This window comes from Chiloscyllium plagiosum, chromosome 9 (assembly GCF_004010195.1).
Source record: "Chiloscyllium plagiosum isolate BGI_BamShark_2017 chromosome 9, ASM401019v2, whole genome shotgun sequence".
Taxonomy (NCBI): domain Eukaryota; kingdom Metazoa; phylum Chordata; class Chondrichthyes; order Orectolobiformes; family Hemiscylliidae; genus Chiloscyllium; species Chiloscyllium plagiosum.
In genome coordinates, this window is record NC_057718.1 from 86,938,229 (window position 1) to 86,957,217 (window position 18,989).

The 18,989-nt window shown below is 40.5% G+C and overlaps 1 protein-coding gene across 2 annotated transcripts in view; it reads left to right on the forward strand.

Annotated features, from left to right (window-relative positions):
- LOC122553028 (ras-related protein Rab-32-like) overlaps window positions 1-12,937 on the forward strand; it is a 29,957-nt gene extending 17,020 nt beyond the window's left edge. Inside the window, exons 2-3 of one of the 2 annotated variants that reach the window (XM_043696457.1) lie at window positions 364-644; window positions 12,435-12,937. In XM_043696457.1, the coding sequence (XP_043552392.1) occupies window positions 364-644; window positions 12,435-12,584 (431 nt within the window). In that variant the 3' untranslated portion in view covers window positions 12,585-12,937. Of the gene's footprint in view, window positions 1-363; window positions 645-8,059; window positions 8,099-12,434 lie in introns of those variants that run through there. The other variant, XM_043696458.1, reaches the window with a different exon arrangement.
- Window positions 12,938-18,989: the final 6,052 nt, after the last annotated feature.

Sequence of the window (18,989 nt, forward strand, 5' to 3'; positions counted from 1 at the left end):
GCATACATTTTGAAGCCAATGTAAGGAAATATGACTTTTAGCATTTTAACCCTGATAATGGCGAACAATTCAAGGTACATTATCACCTTCTCAGGGCAGCTAGGAAGGACAGGTCACACCTAATTAGTGTTATTTACATCTCAAATATAATGGTGTAGATGCGTTTAAAGAGGTACTAAATACGTAAGTGAGAGAGATGTTGCTAAAAAGCAAAATAGGTTGGGAAGAGAGTCACGTGGGTTGTGAAAATGGACCCAGCCTGTCTCTGTGCTGCGTGTTCTTAGTTTTAAAGGGAAAAAGTAAAACTTGTTGTTTATGAAATTGATTGCATTCACTTTGGGGGTAATTTTTTGGCTGCTGCAGGTCAAGAACGATTTGGCAACATGACGAGAGTGTATTATAAAGAAGCTGTTGGAGCTTTTGTAGTCTTCGATGTATCCAGACACTCAACATTTGACGCAGTTCTGAAGTGGAAGAGTGACTTGGACAGTAAAGTGAAGTTGCCCAATGGGAAGCCAATCCCTGCTGTGCTCTTGGCAAACAAATGTGATCAGCAATGGGATGGTTTGGACAATAGCCCAGCGACGATGGATCGCTACTGCAAGGACAATGGTTTCATAGCGTGGTATGAAACCTCAGCGAAGGTTAGTGACAATGTAACCATCTGCTTGGGGTACTGCAGCAAGGTAGTTCTCTAGTCAACTCACAGTTACAACATATTTTGGCTTACTGGCCAGGTGTCTGCAGTAGCTTAAGGTTGTGGGTTATGTCAAGAGACTTGACACTCCCAATGAAGTACAGCATTCCCCAGTACTATCAGAGGTGATGTTTTACAGTTAAATTGAGAACCTGTCTACTTTCTCCAAAGTGGTTGTAAAGGACCCAAAGGCAATATTTTGAAGAATAACAGGAATTAGCTAAAATTTAACCCACAACTAATACAAAAACACACGATCTGGTCAATCAGCAACAGAGGTATGCCCTTCAGTCTGAGTGACTGATGTACCAGCAATGATCATTGACTTCCTGGTGGTGCCACTGATCAATGAAGGATTGCTAACATATGAATGACTCGAAGCTCTTGCTTGTCAGGACTTCAGTGTCCAGGGATCTTTGATCCCAGGGAAGATGTGTCACATTAAGTGTGTCATCTAGCTGTGCAATGGTGGGTCTTGCTCTATAAAGGTGACATGGGGCTCTAGTTTTTCAGCTAGAAGGCAGGCCCTTCACCTTCACTAAATACTACCAGGTGACATAGAACATAGAACAGTACAGGCCCTTCGGCCCTCGATGTTGCGCCGATCCAAGCCCACCTAACCTACACTAGCCCACTATCCTCCATATGCCTATCCAATGCCCGCTTAAATGCCCATAATGAGGGAGAGTCCACCACTGCTACTGGCAGGGCATTCCATGAACTCACGACTCGCTGAGTAAAGAACCTACCCCTAACATCTGTCCTATACCTACCCCCCCCCCCTTAATTTAAAGCTATGCCCCCTTGTAATAGCTGACTCCATACGTGGAAAAAGATTCTCACTGTCGACCCTAACTAAACCCCTAATCATCTTATACACCTCTATCAAGTCACCCCTAAACCTTCTTTTCTCCAATGAAAACAACCCCAAGTGCCTCAGCCTTTCCTCATACGACCTTTCTACCATACCAGGCAACATCCTGGTAAACCTCCTCTGCACCCGTTCCAGTGCCTCCACATCCTTCCTATAGTATGGCGACCAAAACTGCACACAATACTCCAGATGCGGCCGCACCAGAGTCTTATACAACTGCAACATGACCTCAGTACTCCGGAACTCAATTCCTCTACCAATAAAAGCCAGTACGCCATATGCCTTCTTCACCGCACTATTTACCTGGGTGGCAACTTTCAAAGATTTGTGTACATGGACACCAAGATCCCTCTGCTCATCCACACTACCAAGTATAAACTTCCATTCTTTTATTCACGTGGGATTAGGTCAGGAGTTCCATATGAACATAACTTAATCTGCTCCAGATTTCATAAACACAGAAGCCTTGCATCAAAAATGACACAAATTTTTCATTTATAGGAGACATTTGCTCCCACTATCAGTTCTTCTAGACAGTTTTGACTGTTGTACCATAACATCATGTTGCCTGTCAGTGTTGACACAATGAGCCAAATGGCCTCCTTCAGCACCATAATGCTCTGAGACCTCTTGTTCAGCTGGAAAACCCATTGTCACTCACAATGCAATTTCACAGTCTGTCTGAACTCTTAGTCTCTGAAAACATCTCCTTGTGTCTTCTGGAGGAGATGTGTGTCTTCATGTGTTTTTCTGGTCTCCCCCAGCTGCAGCAGAAAGCCAGTCATAACTTTGTACCTCAATCAGCTTCCACCTGTTTCTTCTCTATAGCATAGCGTATCTAGGTCATGTGGACGCAAAAGGGGTTTGCCAAGAATCCAGCAACTCCCTGCCCAGCTATCTGTTTCATTTTAGGTTAAAGGGGCATTTCAAAATGAAAGCTTCTTGCAAAGGTTATTATTCATGACACTTAATATCTTGAAAACCTCAATCAAATCAATTCTTAAATTTCTAAATTCAAAGGATTGCAATGCTAATTTGTTTAAGCTCTCCTTGTAGCTTAACCCTTCTATGCCAGGCATCATGCTAGTAAATCTGCATTGTTCTCCCTCCCAAGGCTAATATTGTTGCCCTGAGGTTTAGTGCGCAGAATTGTTTGCAGATCTACAGATGCGAGTCAGTCAGGGCAGGCAGGAACAAGGCAGAGAACAAGGTAGGACTGATCAGTTGAACTGCATTTATTTCAATGCAAGATGCTTGACAGGGAAGGCAGATGAATGCAGGGCATGGTTAGATACATTAGACTGGGATATCATAGCAATTACAGAGATGTGGCTCAGAGATGGACAGGACTGGCAGCTTAATGTTCCAGGATACAAATGCAATAGGAAGGATAGAAAGGGGGGCAAGAGAGGAGGGGGGAGTGGCATTTTTGATAAGGGAAAGGATTAAGGCTGTACTTAGGGAGGATATTCCTGGGAATACACCCAGAGAAGTTATTTGGACTGAGAAATAAGAAAGGGATGATCACCTTACTGGGATTGTATTAAAGACTCCCCAATAGTCAGCAGGAAATTGAGAAAAAAAATAGTAAGCAAATCTCAGTTATCTATAAGAATAATAGGGTGGTTATGGTAGGGTATTTTAACTTTCTAAACATAGATTGGGACTGCCATAGTATTAAGGGTTTAGATGAAAAGGAATTTGTGAAGTGTCGACAAGAAAGTGTTCTGATTCAGTGTGTGGATGTGCTGACTAGAGAAGGTGCAAAACTTGACCTACTGTTGGGAAATGCGGCAGGACAGGTGACTGAGATGTCAGTGGGGGTGCACTTTGGGGACCAGCGAGCACAATTTGATGAGTTTTAAAATAGTCATGGAAAAGGATTGAGTGGATCTAAAAGTTGAATTTCTAAGTTGGAGGAAGGCCAATTTTGACAGTTTTAGGCAAGAACTGTCAAAAACTGATTGAGGGTAGATGTTCGCAGGTAAAGGGACGGCTGGAAAATGGGAAGCCTTCAAAAATGAGAAAACCAGAGTTCAGAGACAGTATAATCCTGTTTTGTTTAAGAAAAGAAGGAAGTATATGTAAGGTATAGACAGCAGAGATCACGTGAATCCTTACAAGAGTACAAAGGCAGTAGGACTATACTTAAGAGGGAAGTTAGAAGGGCAAAATGGGGGCATGAGATAGTTTTGGCAAATAGGATTAAGGAGAATCCAAAGGGATTTTATAAATACGTTAAGTACAAAAGGGTAACAAAGAAGAGTATATGGCCCCGCAGGCAATGGGGGAGATACTAAACAAATATTTTGCATCAGTGTTTACTATGAAGAAGGACATGGAAGATATAGAATGTGGGGAAATAGATGGTGACATCTTGAAAAATGTCCATATTACAGAGGAGGTGGTGCTGGATGTCTTAAAATGCTTAAAGGTGGATAAATCCACAGGATCTGATCAGGTGTACCTTAGAACTCTGTGGGACGCTAGGGAACTGATTGCTGGGCCCTAGTCATCATTAGTCACAGGTAAGGTGCTGGAAGACTGGAGGTTGGCCACCGTGGTGCCACTATTTAAGAAAGGTGATAAAGAAAAGCCAGGGAATTATAGACCGGTGAGCCAGACATCGGTGGTGGGCAAGTTGCTGGAGGGAATCCTGAGGGACAGGATTTACATATATTTGGAAAGGCAAGGACTAATTAGGGATAGTCAACATGGCTTTGTGCGTTGGAAATCATGTCTCAGCAACTTGATTGAGTTTTTTGAAGAAGTAACAAAGAGGGTTGATGAGGACAGAGTAGTGGATGTGATCGATATGGACTTCAGTAAGGTGTTCAACAGGGTTCCTCATGGTAGACTGGTTAGCAAGGTTAGATCTCATGGAATAAGGGAGAATTAGCCATTTGGATACTGATACATCTTATTATGTAAGTTGTCTAAAAGATTAGTCAAAAAGAACGATTGTGAGGAGTGTCTTCAAGAAAGAAAGCTAGGTCGAAACAGGGAACTGTGGAGAGGGTATTTCAGAGCTTCGGACTTAACCAACTGAAGCCCTAGTTTTCCATGGTGGTGCAAATAAAATTGGGATACACAAAAGCCCAGAATTGAGGGGAATCTCAGAGGTTTATATAAGAATTAACTGTTACCATTTTTTGATCTGAAGTGTTTACACTCCTTACAATACCAACTATTTTTATGTCATTCACAAATTTGACATTCTGTTTGATCATTTAAGTAATTAATAAATGTGGTGAAAAGTTAAGGAGCCAGTGCAGATCCTTACAAGATACCAATAAGTTTACCTGTCCACAATCAATATTTCCTTGCTTCCTGCTGTTCAGTCACTTCTTAACCCAGTCACTAATTTGCCTCCAATTCTGTCACCTTCAAGCTATAACCAACCCATCCCTTATGAGGGAATTTTTCAAATACCTGCTCAGGCCCATTCTGTAGATAACACTATCCAGAAATTCAGACACTTCTTCAAAGTAATTAAGCTTTGTCAAACGTGACCTACTTTCTACAAATCCATTCTGGTTCTCAGCTCAGCTGAATTTTTTTCAAGTGATCAGTCATCCTTTTTTTTCATAGAATCTAGCAAATGTCAAAAAGCTCATGTTAAACTAATTTATAATTCTATTATTTTCTCAAGTAGTGGAGTAGTTTACACAATATTTCAATCTGAAAAACCTTTCCTGAATTAGGAGAATGTTGGAAATTTGTAGTGAAGGCACCTGTAATTTAATGTTTCCATTACTGTTAGCTTGCTTATATTAACTTTGAGTCCCTGTCCTTGATTTAGTAACAATGCCCTTGGCAAATTTGACATCCTGACCTCTTCCTGTACTGTAAATACTAACACAAGTAATTATTCAGCTATTTCCTTATTTTCATTGACAACATCACCAATATTAGTTTTCAAGGAACCACGTAGCTCCTGACTATTTTTTTTAGTCAAAATGTAATTGGATTTCTCTGTATTGATTTCCTTCGCAAGTTCTTTTCAGAATTTTTGTAGCTCGCTTTGTCAGCTCTTGCTGTTTATATTCTTCCCATCCACCTATATCTATTTTTTATTGCACCTTTGTATGCTTTTACTTTCAGCTCTATGTTGTCTTTTTTTCTTTTTTATCTATGGCTCTTTGTTTTTGATAAGTATAACTCTTGTTTAAAGGTGCACAGAAAAAGTGGATTGGCTATAGATTAACCCTGGAAATGCAGGGTTACAAGAGTAGGGTCGGGGCATGGGTCTGGGTGGGATGCTGCTCGGAGGGTCAGTGTGGACTCACTGGGTAAGGGGCTTGTTTTCACACTGCAGGGTTTCTAGCTCTTAATGGGTATAACGCGTTCTTTGACACACCAGCTTTGTTTTTGAATACCTTCCACTGATCCATTTTGTCCTCTAACAGATTTGCCCAGTCTGCTGTGCTAATTTCTGACCCTTTGAAGTTAGCCTCTCCTAAACCTAAAATTTTCATAAATGCTTCATATGTCTCCCTTTCAAACTCTGTGTTGAACTCAGTTAGGTGGTGATCACTGTTAAAGAACAGCTAAGATTATAAACTAAATCTTGTTTGACAAATATACGGTGGCCTTCCTTCTTGGTAGTTCTAGTTGTTTTTGATGGTGTAGAAATAGTATTGTGGTCCAAAAGGCCTGGGTTCAAGAGCCACCTGCTCCAGATGCACATCATGATATGTCTGAACAGTTTGTATTAAAAATATCTCTAATTGTTTCAGAAAACTATTCTGGATATACTCGATATTTAAAACCTTTCAAAGATCATAAGAAGTAGGAAACAGGAGCGGGCCTTTCAACCTCGACGTGATTGTGGCCTCAACTCCTGTTCCTGGCTTTCCCCATAATCCTTGACTCTATTGTTGATGAAAAATCTGCTTAATGTGACCTAGACTGTGTCCAATGATCCTGCATAACAATGATCAGACAGAAGAAATGCCTCCACATCTCTGCTTTGGTTGAGAGACCTCTTATTTTAAACTCTGCTTAGATTCACCATGAGGGAAACATCTCCACATCATTCACCTCTCAGCAGACAAGGCAGTACTAAGGGGTGTTTCTACTTATACTTTCTGAAAACAACTGACTCAGGCTCCAAAATACAAATTAAATCAATCATGATTTAATTGGCTGCAACTTCCCTTGAAGCTTGTATACTCTTATTTAAGGCTGCAATGTAACTTTATAATGTTATGTTCTGTTAATTGCCAAATTAATGGAAAAACTAAATTTTATTTTAGAAACTTAGCCCTTAAGACCCTAACATTCACCAGTTCTCCTCCATCCACTCTGCTCGATATATCCTCAAATAGCTCGAATTTTGTTTAAGCACTGTTTCCCTCTCACAAAACTGTTGACTCTGCCAGGTTCTATTATGATTTTCTAAGTATCCTGTTACTACCTCCTTAGTAATAAACTCTTGCATTTTCCAGGTGTTAGATTAACTGGCCCAAATTTTCCTGCTTTCAATCTTCATCCTTTTCTTGTAGCTTTCCAATCCCTTTTCCAGATCTCTTAAGACCCTAGGATGCAGACCATTGGATCCAGAGTATTTGTCAACCTGTGTGGCTCTTCAGTTTTCCCAGTGCATAGTCCTGATCTTGATTGTTGGAAGTTTCTCCCTTCCTTTTGGCTCTTACTTTTTTATTATTCTTAGGATTTTTTTTACCTTTTCCTTTAAAAACTGATACAAAATACCTATCTAAAGTTACTTTTTTTTCTCTTTATTATTTCCCCAGAGTCGTCTTCTAAGGAACCAATGCTTTCTTTAGCTGCTCTCCTCCCTTATATAGAGGAGGTGATAAAAACAGATACGATAGCAATGTTCAAGAGACATATAGACAGACGCATGAAAAGGCAGGGAAAAGAGGGATATGAACCATGTGCTGGCAGATCGCATTAGTTTATAATGTATCATTGAGTCAGTGCAGACATAGTGGGCCAAAGGGCCTCTTTCTGTACTGTTCTGCTCTCTGTTCTATGTGTTTCTTGGAGGTTTTACAGTCTGTTTTATATTCTCTTGTTCTAATTTCTCTTTCTTTATTATTTCTTTGTTCATTCTTTGCTGGTTCCTCTGCTTGTCTCCAGTTCATTAATAGGCTTCAATGCCCTTCGCCTTAATACAACTTTGGAATTACTTATTATGTAAATGAATGCTGCTGCAATTCTTTTGCACCTTCTGGATGTGAAGTTTGCTCACTAAGCTGGAAGGTTCGTTTTCAGATGTTTCATCACCATACTAGGTAACATGATCAGTGAGCCTCCTGTGAAGCATTAGTGTTAGTGACCCGCTTTCTATTTATGTGTTTGTTTTCATGGATCTGTGACGTCATTTCCTGTGGTGATGTCATTTTCTGTTCCTTTATGTTCATGTATCTTGGTGGCTAGTTTTCTACCGAAGTTTGTAAATGACATTAGTTTTGCTTGTTGTCTGTATAGGACTTTCAAGTTAATTAACTGCTGTTTTACAGAATACCTTGCAAGAACTGTAACAAACACTACATTGGACAAACAGGCAGAAAATTAGCCACCAGCATACATGAACATCAACTAGCCACAAAAAGACATGGCCCACTCTCATTAGTATCTTTAAATATAGATGAGGAAAGACACCACTTCGACTGGGGCAACACATCTATCCTAGGGCAAGCCAAACAGAGACATGCACATGAAATCCTAGAAGCATGGCATTCTACTGGAACTCTATCAACAAACACATTGACTTGGATCCCAATTACCACCCCCTGAGAAAAAGAACAGGAAATGATGTCACCAACCCAAGAAAACCTAAACACATAAATAGAGAGTGGGTCACGAACACCAGTGCTTCACCGAAGGCTCACTGATGATGATACCTCGTATGGTGATGAAACGTCTGAAAACGAACCTTCCAGTTCAGCGAGCAAACTTATATCCAGAACCTCAACCTGAGCTACAAATCTTCTCAAACCTCTTTTGCACCTTTTTAATATAATGTTTCCAAGTAATTTATTTCCGTTAAGAACAGAGGAGAAGCTATAGTTTTTTAATATTCACTCATGGCATGTTGGTGTCACTGGCATTTATCATCCATCCCTAACTGCCCAGAGGGTAGTGAAGAGTTAACTACGTTGTTGTGGATCTGGAGTTGCATGTAATCCAGACCAGGTCAGGATAGCAGTGTTTCTCACCTAATAAACCAGGTGGATGTTTGTAACAATTGACAATGGTTACATGATCAACATTAAACTAGTTTTTTAAATTGAATTCAGTAATTTATTTGAAGTCCGATTTCATCATCTGTCATGGTGGGAGTCAAACCCCTATTCCAAGAATATTAGCCTGGAGTTTTAGTGCAGTGACATTACTACTACCCTATCACCTCCCCACCTTTGAGGGAAGAGGAATGACTGATCTCTGAGAGTAGAGAGCGACTTGGAGTGGTAACAAGCAATAAAATATTGCAAGGAGAGATTTGAAGCAGTGACTGAGAACTGAGTTTTGGTAGATTAGTTATTCCCCCAAAAATGAAGCACCTCCATGAATGAGTCACAGGGTGAAATAAAATTTTGGCAAAGTGATAAGTTTGTGGAGGTTAGAGAAAGGAGTTTCAGAGTGGGACTGAATGTTTCCTAAATAATGTTAGGAAGAAATGAAGAGAGGGAAAATGTTGAAGGGAGTTGCTAGCAATGTGTGCAAAGTCACTTTATATTTTAGGAGAGTGTAATATGAAACTGGAGTGGGAAAGAGCATTTGAGTGTTGTCCGGGCAGTAGGTTTGGCAATGATCAGGGTAAATAAAGAATGGATATACAAAAAGGGTAAATTAAGTGATCTTTCTAAATAGAGTTTCACGATTTCTTCCTAAACATGTGAACTTTCCAAAAGAAGGCTAGGGATTAACAACAATTGACTCTTTCAAATCACTTAGGATCTTTTAATAATGTTCTTTGTGCTGGGTGTAAGTGGGTTGAGATGCGAGGGTGGAATAGTTGTTGTTTGGGTGTGTGACAGGCAAGCTGCCAACCTGACTTATCATAGGAACAGGAACAAGTGATTCAAATTTTTGAACCTGTTCTGCCATTCAGTTGGATTTTAAATAATCTGTACCTAAACACCATTTAATCTGCCTTTGATAAACCATCAGTCTTTTGATTTTAGTTTTGTTTCCAGTTGGCTCACAGCCCTTTGGAAGAATGATAGTGAGAAGAAACACATGTTTATTTAATAATGAATCAATAATATAATCAATTACTTAATTACAGCACAATAAAGATGGCAGGGCAGTTGATGTAGAATGTGGGAGTTCCTGGGTGCTGGTATGACCTCAGACAATCTGGCATGCAGTAGGTGTTATGGCTCAATGAGCTATGGCTCACAGTTAGTGAGCTGGAAGCCAAACTACAGACACTGATTTGTCAGGGAGGGCGGGATGTTACCTGGGCACTTAATTCCAGGACCTTGTCATACCCTGTGGAATAGGGGTGATTGGTCTGATTTGGTCATAGACTAGGTAGAGGAGGGTGTGACAGTAAGTGAAGCAGGTAATGGGAGCCCAAAGGCAAAAGAGCAGGAGCCTCAGCCTTTGCAGTTGTGCAGGTGATTTCTGGTGTGTTCAGGCCTATTTGGATGAGAGTGAGGGTTGCAGTGGATGTGCGAACTGACCAAGGCATTCAGGTGGAGCTAGTGAAAAAGAATGGTATGGTAGCTAGGGAATGTGTAGTGAGGGGTGGATTGACACTCTACTTTGCAGAGAATCCAGAACTCCTTGTCGCCCATCTGGTGCCAGGGTTCAGGAGATCTGCACAGGGTTGAGAGGAATTTACGTGGAAGGTGGAGGACCAGTCATCAAGATCTGCGTAAGCATCCATGCCATAGACAGGTGAGGAAAGAGGTTCTGCAGAGTCCGTACAAGAGCACAGCATCAAATTAAACAAAACAAACCTCAAAGGTAATAATTTCAGGATTGGTACCTGAGCCGCATGTAAATTTGTGTGGGTTAATTAAGATGAAGAAATTCATGTGTGATCCAAAGACTAGTGCAGAAGAGGTGCATTCAGGTATATGAGGCACTAGTATCAGTATTGGGGAAGATGGAGGCTATATTGTTGGAATAGTCTATGCCTGTGTTGTGCTGAGGCAAGTGAACCCCTTAACTTGGGGCATAGAGAGGGTTTAAAACTAAATTCTGGGGATAAGGATTCAAATTTGAGACGATGTAAATCAAAGAGTAGAGACTGGACATGGAAAAAGGTATTAATAAGGGCAATTAGAAACAGACTGTGACCGGAAGGGATGAAGAGTAAATATAACTCTGAGTAAAACAACAGATAAATCTAGTGGTTACAAAACTAATCAAAGGATCAAACTAAAAGGCTATGCATCTGATTGCATGGAGCATTCATTACAAATGGATTTTCTGATAGTGCATTTATAAATAAAAAAATGCCATCTGATTGCAGAAACATAACTACTGGGATGACATGGATTGGATCTTGAATATTGAAGGGTACATGGCATTCAAGAAAGACAGGAAACTAATTAAAGCTATTCGTAGATGGTGACACTAGAATAGAATAAAATAATCTTTATTGTCATGTGCACTCGAATGAGTGCAGTGAAAACTTTATAATGATGCTGCTTTGGTGCTATCTTAGGTTCTGGATACCTAGGTACAGGTACTTTAAGTGTTTGTTATAGAATTGAAGGAGTAAAAAAAATAGTTTAGCATAGGAATACAAAGTTCTGAAAAGTACTTTTCTTACTCAAGGTTCAGAGTAAGAATAAAATATTTTTTAAAAGTACTCAAATTATAGTCCATTAGTACAAAAGAGAGAGAGATTACCTAAGTTTTGGAAACCAGAATGCAACAATGGTTTGGGTAGAGATGAGACGTCACTTGGGGGGAGTAGTATACAGACCCCCTAATAGTAACCTTGTGGTAAGATGGAGTATACAGGAAAAAATAATGCAAGCTTGTCAAAAAGATACAGTGATAAAAAAGATACGGGGGATTATGTTAAGTGATTTTGCATGAGGGTTGGCCAGGCCACTGGGGAGAACTGATTTTATGGCCCAGAGATATGAGTGTGGTCCATCAAGCCATATCTAACAAGTGGACCTGTTTGTGAGATCCTGCAAGTTAAATTATGTGGAAAGGTTGCTTAACCTTGGCTTGTATTTCATCAAATGGTGCCTGCTAAAATAGGGCTGCCTTCCCAGAATTCTTTTCATTTTGTAGGCAAAATAAGGCTAGCAGCGACAAAAATAATCAAAAACAAAACTGAAGGCCACATATTTAATTGAATGAATCATTCAATGCAAATTGATGTTCTGATAGTGCAAATACAAATAAATGTGGTTATAATGATATAAGGATGACCGAGTTTGATTCATATTTGGGAGAAAATGCCTAATTCATTAGATTGGGCACCTCTTTAAGTTGTTGGTGGAGGGGGTTTGATGATATAGAGAATGCAATGGTTTTTAAAGGATGGACAGAGGAATAAAATCGGGGGAAGAATTCTCATTGACTAACTGTTGAACTTGATGACGCATACTCTTGTCTCTGGGCGAGACAGCAAGTTCGCCCCAGTGGCTTAGTAAATTGTCAAGCAACATCACTTTTAACAATAGGTTTATCTGGGCATATTACATTGCTGTTTATGGAATCATGCCAAGTGCAAATTGGTTGTTTCTTTTCATGTGTTGCAATCATATCTACACTTTTAAACTACTTCATTGAGTGTGGAGAGGTTATGCAATGTGCCATTTGAACACAGGATTCTTTTTAATCTTTCTTACATGTTCATACTATTGCAATGTTTACTTGTAATAACTTAATATTTATTTTTCCTGATGCTTGCAGGAGAACATAAACATTGATGAAGCAACACGGTTTCTGGTGAAGAATATTCTGGACAGTGACTTCATCTATCTAACTGAGAATACTGATGCAGATAATATAAAACTAACAGATGAATCTGAAGAGGTTGATAAAAAGGCACAATGCTGCTAACATTTTGCCCCTCTCCCATTAACACTTCTTTTTATAAGCTTTGGAGACCACAATCCCTGGATGATCTTTTCTATGTCCAAAAGGATGACTGCTCAATGAGATTAATATACCTTCAGCTAATCATTATTTAAACGGAAATGTTCCTCTTAGTTTTAATTAGGAATGGAATGGAGAGAAAAATACTTTGTCTTTTTCATGTCATGGTTTCTGTAACCTTTTTGAAATAACATTATAACAGTTGTTTAGTCTGTTTAATTTTTATAGACTATCTCACTTTGCCTCAGTGTTTTCTTACATTGGTCTATAACAACAAGAATTGTGTTACATCTATTAAAAGATTTTGTTTGCTGGTATGACATTTTACCCGTATGTCAGTCTATGGATTGTTTGAAATCTGTGTGCATTGTAAATTGGGTAAGGTATTTCAAAAGGTGTCTCTTGTAAATTCTGCTGTTGAGTTTAGTTTATCCATTTTAAGTGGACACAGTGACCACAGAATGGCATTGCAGTATCACAGCAAAGCAGCAGCACCATAGGCCCATCCGGCTTTATGGAATGGCTGGGGTCCACCAAGCCCAGAATGTAACAGATAGTAACCCCATTAAATTCTGAAGCTGTTTGTCTCCAAACTTCGTAACTCCTCCTTTCTCACAGAACGAGGGATCATTCACTCAAAAGTCCACTTCAAATAGATCACATCTTCTTTGGTAATTATAGAATGCTGGTGACACCCACATCCCAAGAATGAAGTTGATTCGTTTTTAAAAGGATTTATTCATCCAAGTGGTATATTTGGAACTAATATGAAACTGACCAGGACACCCTGAATCCAATTACAACCATCAGTTCCTGATACCTTGCTTGATGGTACACTCCAGTGTGATATTGTCTCTGTATTTTATTGACTGACCTTGCTCTGCTGACTGACCATCACCCGAGCATCTCCACCCATGCTGCCAACTAACATCACACAAGGAGCTGGAGATCCACTTTTCAACTCGCGTGGACGTCGCACTGGGTGCTACATCTTCCAGTGTTGGAGTTTTCTTTCACAGCACAGTGCGAGCATGATTTACAACAGGGTATTTGGCAACAAGATGTCAAGCATCAATATATAACTAACCATGATATCCCAAATCTGACCATGGTGATGATGTAGGGAAGTTAAAGTGAGGAATATTTGTCATGATTAGTGGTAAGTGGCTTGGCCGTGTTTAATTATGTTAGGGACTTGAAATGTTGACCAGAGTTTATATGGACATCAATATACATGTTAAGTCTTTAGTACTAATGTGTTAGAAAGATAGGTTTCAGATAAGTCAGTAGGATCCAATTATTTCTCTACATCATGCCACCAGCCCTTCCAAGCGGAGGGACACAAAGATCCAGAGAGAAATGCACAGGGTGAAGCACAAAGCACAAGGGGACAGAAGGAGAAGGCTCAGATATTGGGAGGATGGCCAGTGAATATCAACCTTGGTTGGGAGATCTCTGGATTGAGGTGTTTCCCTTAGATGCATTGTTTAATGGATACTATTCCATTCAATGCAGCTGCCTTATGACAGGATCTCAGACAAATTAAACTGTTGTTTGATCCACAAGAGCAATAGTGTATCTAAAAGGGTTATTTTACTGAGGAAGCACTTTCAATAATGGGCTTGTATTCATATAGTGCCTTGAACATAGTAAAACATCAGAACGGTCTTTCATAAGTGTTATTGGACACAATTTACCGATAAGCCACATATGGCTATATGAGTACAACAGACTAAACCCTTGACCAAAGCAGTAAATTTTAAGAAGCATCCTAAACAAGGGAAGTATTGAGGGTATGGCATTAATGATGCAGGCCAATGAACATTGCTCTTCAATATTTATCTTGAGATCATGCAAGATGAATTGTTGAACAAAGACAGAAATTGCTGGAAAATCTCAGCAGATCTGGCAGCATCTGTGGAGAGAAATCAGAGTGAACATTTTGTGTCCAGTGACCCTTCTTCAGAACTGATGGTAGCTAGAAAAAATGTTTTTTTATGCAAAACATAGAATGGGGGCAAGGACCAGAAGTAAACGACAGCACCCAAAGAGAGAGACAAACAGTTGGACAGACAAGGGTGTGGATAAAGACCAGGCCTGGGAGAATGAGCAGCTGCTAATTGGGACTACTAGTAGTTGACAATGGGCTATGTGTGGTAGCAGCTCATATGATGACAAGGCCTGGTGTGTGAGGGTGGGGTAAAGCATGGGGAAAGGAGCTCAAACCCAAAAATTATTGAACTCGGTGTTAAGTCCAGAAGACTATAGAGTTACCAAGTGAAAAATGAGGTGATGTTCTACCAGCTTGTGCTGAACTTTGCTGCAGAACAGCATGCCTGAGACAGAGATGTTGGCCAGAGAACACGGTGGTGTGTTGAAGTGGCAAGCAACTAGAAGTTGAGCTTTTTGGTGGACAGAATGTAGATGTTTTGCAAAGCAGTCACCCAGTCTGTGCTTCATCTCCCCATCGCTGTTTTCATTTCTGGGGATAGGCTGGCCACCAATGTCCTCTACAAACACACCGACCCCCACAGTTACTTTGACTGTACATCCTCACACCCTGCTTCCTGTAAAGACTCTATTACATTCCCCCAGTCCCTGTGTCTCTGTCACATCTGTTCTGAAGATGCCAATTTTTACAAGAGGGCCTTTGAAATGTCTACCTTCTTCCATGACTGAGGATTCCTCAGCACGGTAGTTGCCAGGACGCTCAATCTTGGCCCCCGGTTCCTCTCTTCCTTCCATAACAATGATAGCTCCATGTCCTCAACCATTATCCCACTAGCATCCACATCCAGCGGATCATTAGCTGCAATTTCTGCCACCTCCAGCAGGATACCATCACCAAACATACAAACCCCTCACTTCCCTTGTCAGCCTTCCACAGGAGCCGTTCTTGCTCTAATACCCTAGTCCACTCCTCCTTCACTCCCAACACATTCCCCATGGCACCTTCCCCTGCAATCGCACAAGGTGTAACACCTGCCCATTTACTTCCTCCCTCCTCACTATTCAAGGCCTCAAACACACCTTCCAGTGAAGCAGCGCTTTATCTGCACTTCACTCACAATGTGGTCTCCTCTACATTGAGGAAACAAAGCAGATCGCTCTGCAGAACGTCTACGTTCTGTCTGCAAAAAAGCCCGTTAGCTTCCAGTTGCTTGCCACTTAAAAACACCAATTTGTTCCCTGGCCAACATCCCTGTCTCAGGCTTGCTGCGGTGCTCCAGTGAAGTTCAACGCAAGCTGAAAGATCAGCACCTCATTTCCACTTCAGAACCCTGCACCCTTCTAGACTTAGCATCAAATTCAAAAATTTTAGGGCTTGAGCATCTTTCCCCACTCTTTCCCTCATCTCCACATACTGGGCCTGGTCATCAACACTGGTTGCTACCATACAGAACCACTGTCTCCATAGCAGTTATTCATTCTCCTAGGCCTGGTGTCTGTCCACTTCTTTGTCTGTCCAAATGTTTTTCTCTCTCTTGGAGCTCTATCTCCATCTACTCCTCCCCCCGATGAACTGCATTTCATCAGTTCTGAAAAAGGGTCACTGGGCTCAAAATGTTGACTCTGATTCCTCTCCACAGATGCTGCCAGACCTGCTGGGAATTTCCAGCAATTTCTGTTTCTCTTTCAGATTTCAAGCATCCACAGTTTTTTTGGTTTTATGAATTGTTGGACAAGCAGAATGATAACACAAGAGGCGGTGGAGGGTTGTGAGCAAAGGTGCAAAGTTAGAACTGGATGGAACTTGACCATATTTTTGGATGGTGTTGGCAGGAACCTATATGTAGGTAAGAATGAGAAACATAGAACTTCAGGAGACATTGTTGCATCTGTAATGCAAAATTATTTGCTTAACAGCTGCTACTATCAGAGAAGGACAATTTCATATGCAACAAGTTCTTTTAGATAAAAGCAAATTACTGTGGATGCTGGAATCTGAAACCAAAAGAGAAAATGCTGGAAAATCTCAGCAGGTCTGGCAGCAGCTGTAAAGAGAGAAAAGAGCTGACGTTTCGAGTCTAACTGACCCTTTGTCAAAGTTTGTAGATGTTGCAAATATTGATTGCAATCCTTCCATGTACACATTATTCCCTGTGGCTTGAACATGATTTCCCCAATTCATTTGGGTTTTCAACTTGTACAATCAGCTTAAAGTGTTGTAATCAAATGCTGAGGAGGATGATATCTGATGAATTGTGTGGTTTACTGTCATACGTTTTTCAATTCTTGTAAACTATTGGTAAGCTGTTGTCTGCATTAGAGAGTTGATGGATCTCACATTAGTTCAACGTAGATATGAGATCAGTGTAGTCCTGTCAAATGAGAGTGCTCCTTGTTTAAACATTCAAAAAGGCAATAGAATGCTTAGTTAGGTTGTTAAGATGGTGGTAAAAATGGACTCCACTTTTCAACTTGCATCATCTGATTTTAATAACAGAGATGTTACATTGATTAAATTGGTTTTAAAAAGAACAATAACTTAAGGTGGCTACATTGATCACCTGACCAGGTTGAGACAAGTTCATTAAACCGTCATTAAGCAAAACCCAGCATTAATATGTCATGAAATTGGCTAAAACTAGTCTCTCAGATCTGTACCTCCTGTTTGATTTATACCTTCTCAATAGTTTCACAGTGGGATGTAAACTCTCCTGCACTTGATAAAAAGAATGAAGTGAGACAGCACTGAGTTGAATGATCAGCTTTGATCATATTGATGGGATAAATATTCATATACTCCTATTTTGTCTTTTACCACCGAGCAGAACAAAGGGAGAAAACACATGAAACATTGCCACCTTAAAGATCGCCTTCAAGTCCGTCCTAATTTGGAAATATATAACTGTTCCTTCATTTTTGCTGGATCACAATGGTGGATCTCCCTGCTAAAAGCACTGTGAGTGCACTTTCCCAGTATGGAGGTAGTGGGACCAGAAAGTAACTAAATCACCTTGTCCAGGACAAATAAAGACAAGGAACAAATGCTGAATTTTCTAGTGATGACCATATTCTGAGAATGAATATTGTATTTAAGGAAAAGTGACACTGATAGCTTTCTAATTTAAGAAGGAAATTCTTGAATCAAGAGCGTTTGGGAAGATCATGACACATCAATAGTTTCCTCATTTCTTTAAACACAATTGAACCCTTGGCATTTGTCTATCATTAACCTTGTTGTTGTGGTTCTGTTCGCCGAGCTGGGAATTTGTGTTGCAGACGTTTCGTCCCCTGTCTAGGTGATATCCTCAGTGCTTGGGAGCCTCCTGTGAAGTGCTTCTGTGATCTTTCCTCCGGCATTTGTAGTGGTTTGAATCTGCCGCTTCCGGTTGTCAGTTCCAGCTGTCCGCTGCAGTGGCCGGTATATTGGGTCCAGGTCGATGTGCTTATTGATTGAATCTGTGGATGAGTGCCATGCCTCTAGAATTCCCTGTCTGTTCTCTGTTTGGCTTGTCCTATAATAGTAGTGTTGTCCCAGTCGAATTCATGTTGCTTGTCATCTGCGTGTGTGGCTACTAAGGATAGCTGGTCGTGTCGTTTCGTGGCTAGTTGGTGTTCATGGATGTGGATCGTTAGCTGTCTTCCTGGGACAACAGTACTATTATAGGACAAGCCAAACAGAGAACAGCCAGAGAATTCCTAGAGGCATGGCACTCATCCACAGATTCAATCAATAAGCACATCGACCTGGACCCAATATACCGGCCACTGGAATGGACTCCTGGAACTGACAACCGGAAGTGGCAGATTCAAACCACTACAAATGCCGGAGGAAAGATCACAGAAGCACTTCACAGGAGGCTCCCAAGCACTGAGGATGTCACCTAGACAGGGGACGAAACATCTGCAACACAAATTCCCAGCTCGGCGAACAGAACCACAACAACGAGCACCCGAGCTACAAATCTTCTCACAAACTTTGAATATCATTAACCTTATTAAATTCTCACTTTGTTTGATTTGCTTCTGTTGAATTTAGGTAGCTCCCCCTCCCCTCTGTCTTTGATGTTTCCTTTTGTGAATGTTTTGCTACATGAAAGATTCTACTGAAGTTCAAGTTGCTGTTGTAATTCACTGATACACCTTCAAGTTATGAAATCAAAGAGGAACTATCCAAAATTTTATCCCTAATTGCTTTAAGACTTTAAAATAAAAACTAAATACTTTTTCCAGGAAATGAGGTAAAAATGAAAAGATCATTAAAAGTAACACTGGTTAATGAGGCTATTAAAAAAAAATCCAAAGTTGGGTTCAATTCTAGAAGGATAGAGGTAACCAAAGCAGGGAAGTTTTGTTAAAGTTGTATGGACCCTTGGTCAGACCATATATCAAGCATTGTCCAGATTGCCATAGAATGAAACT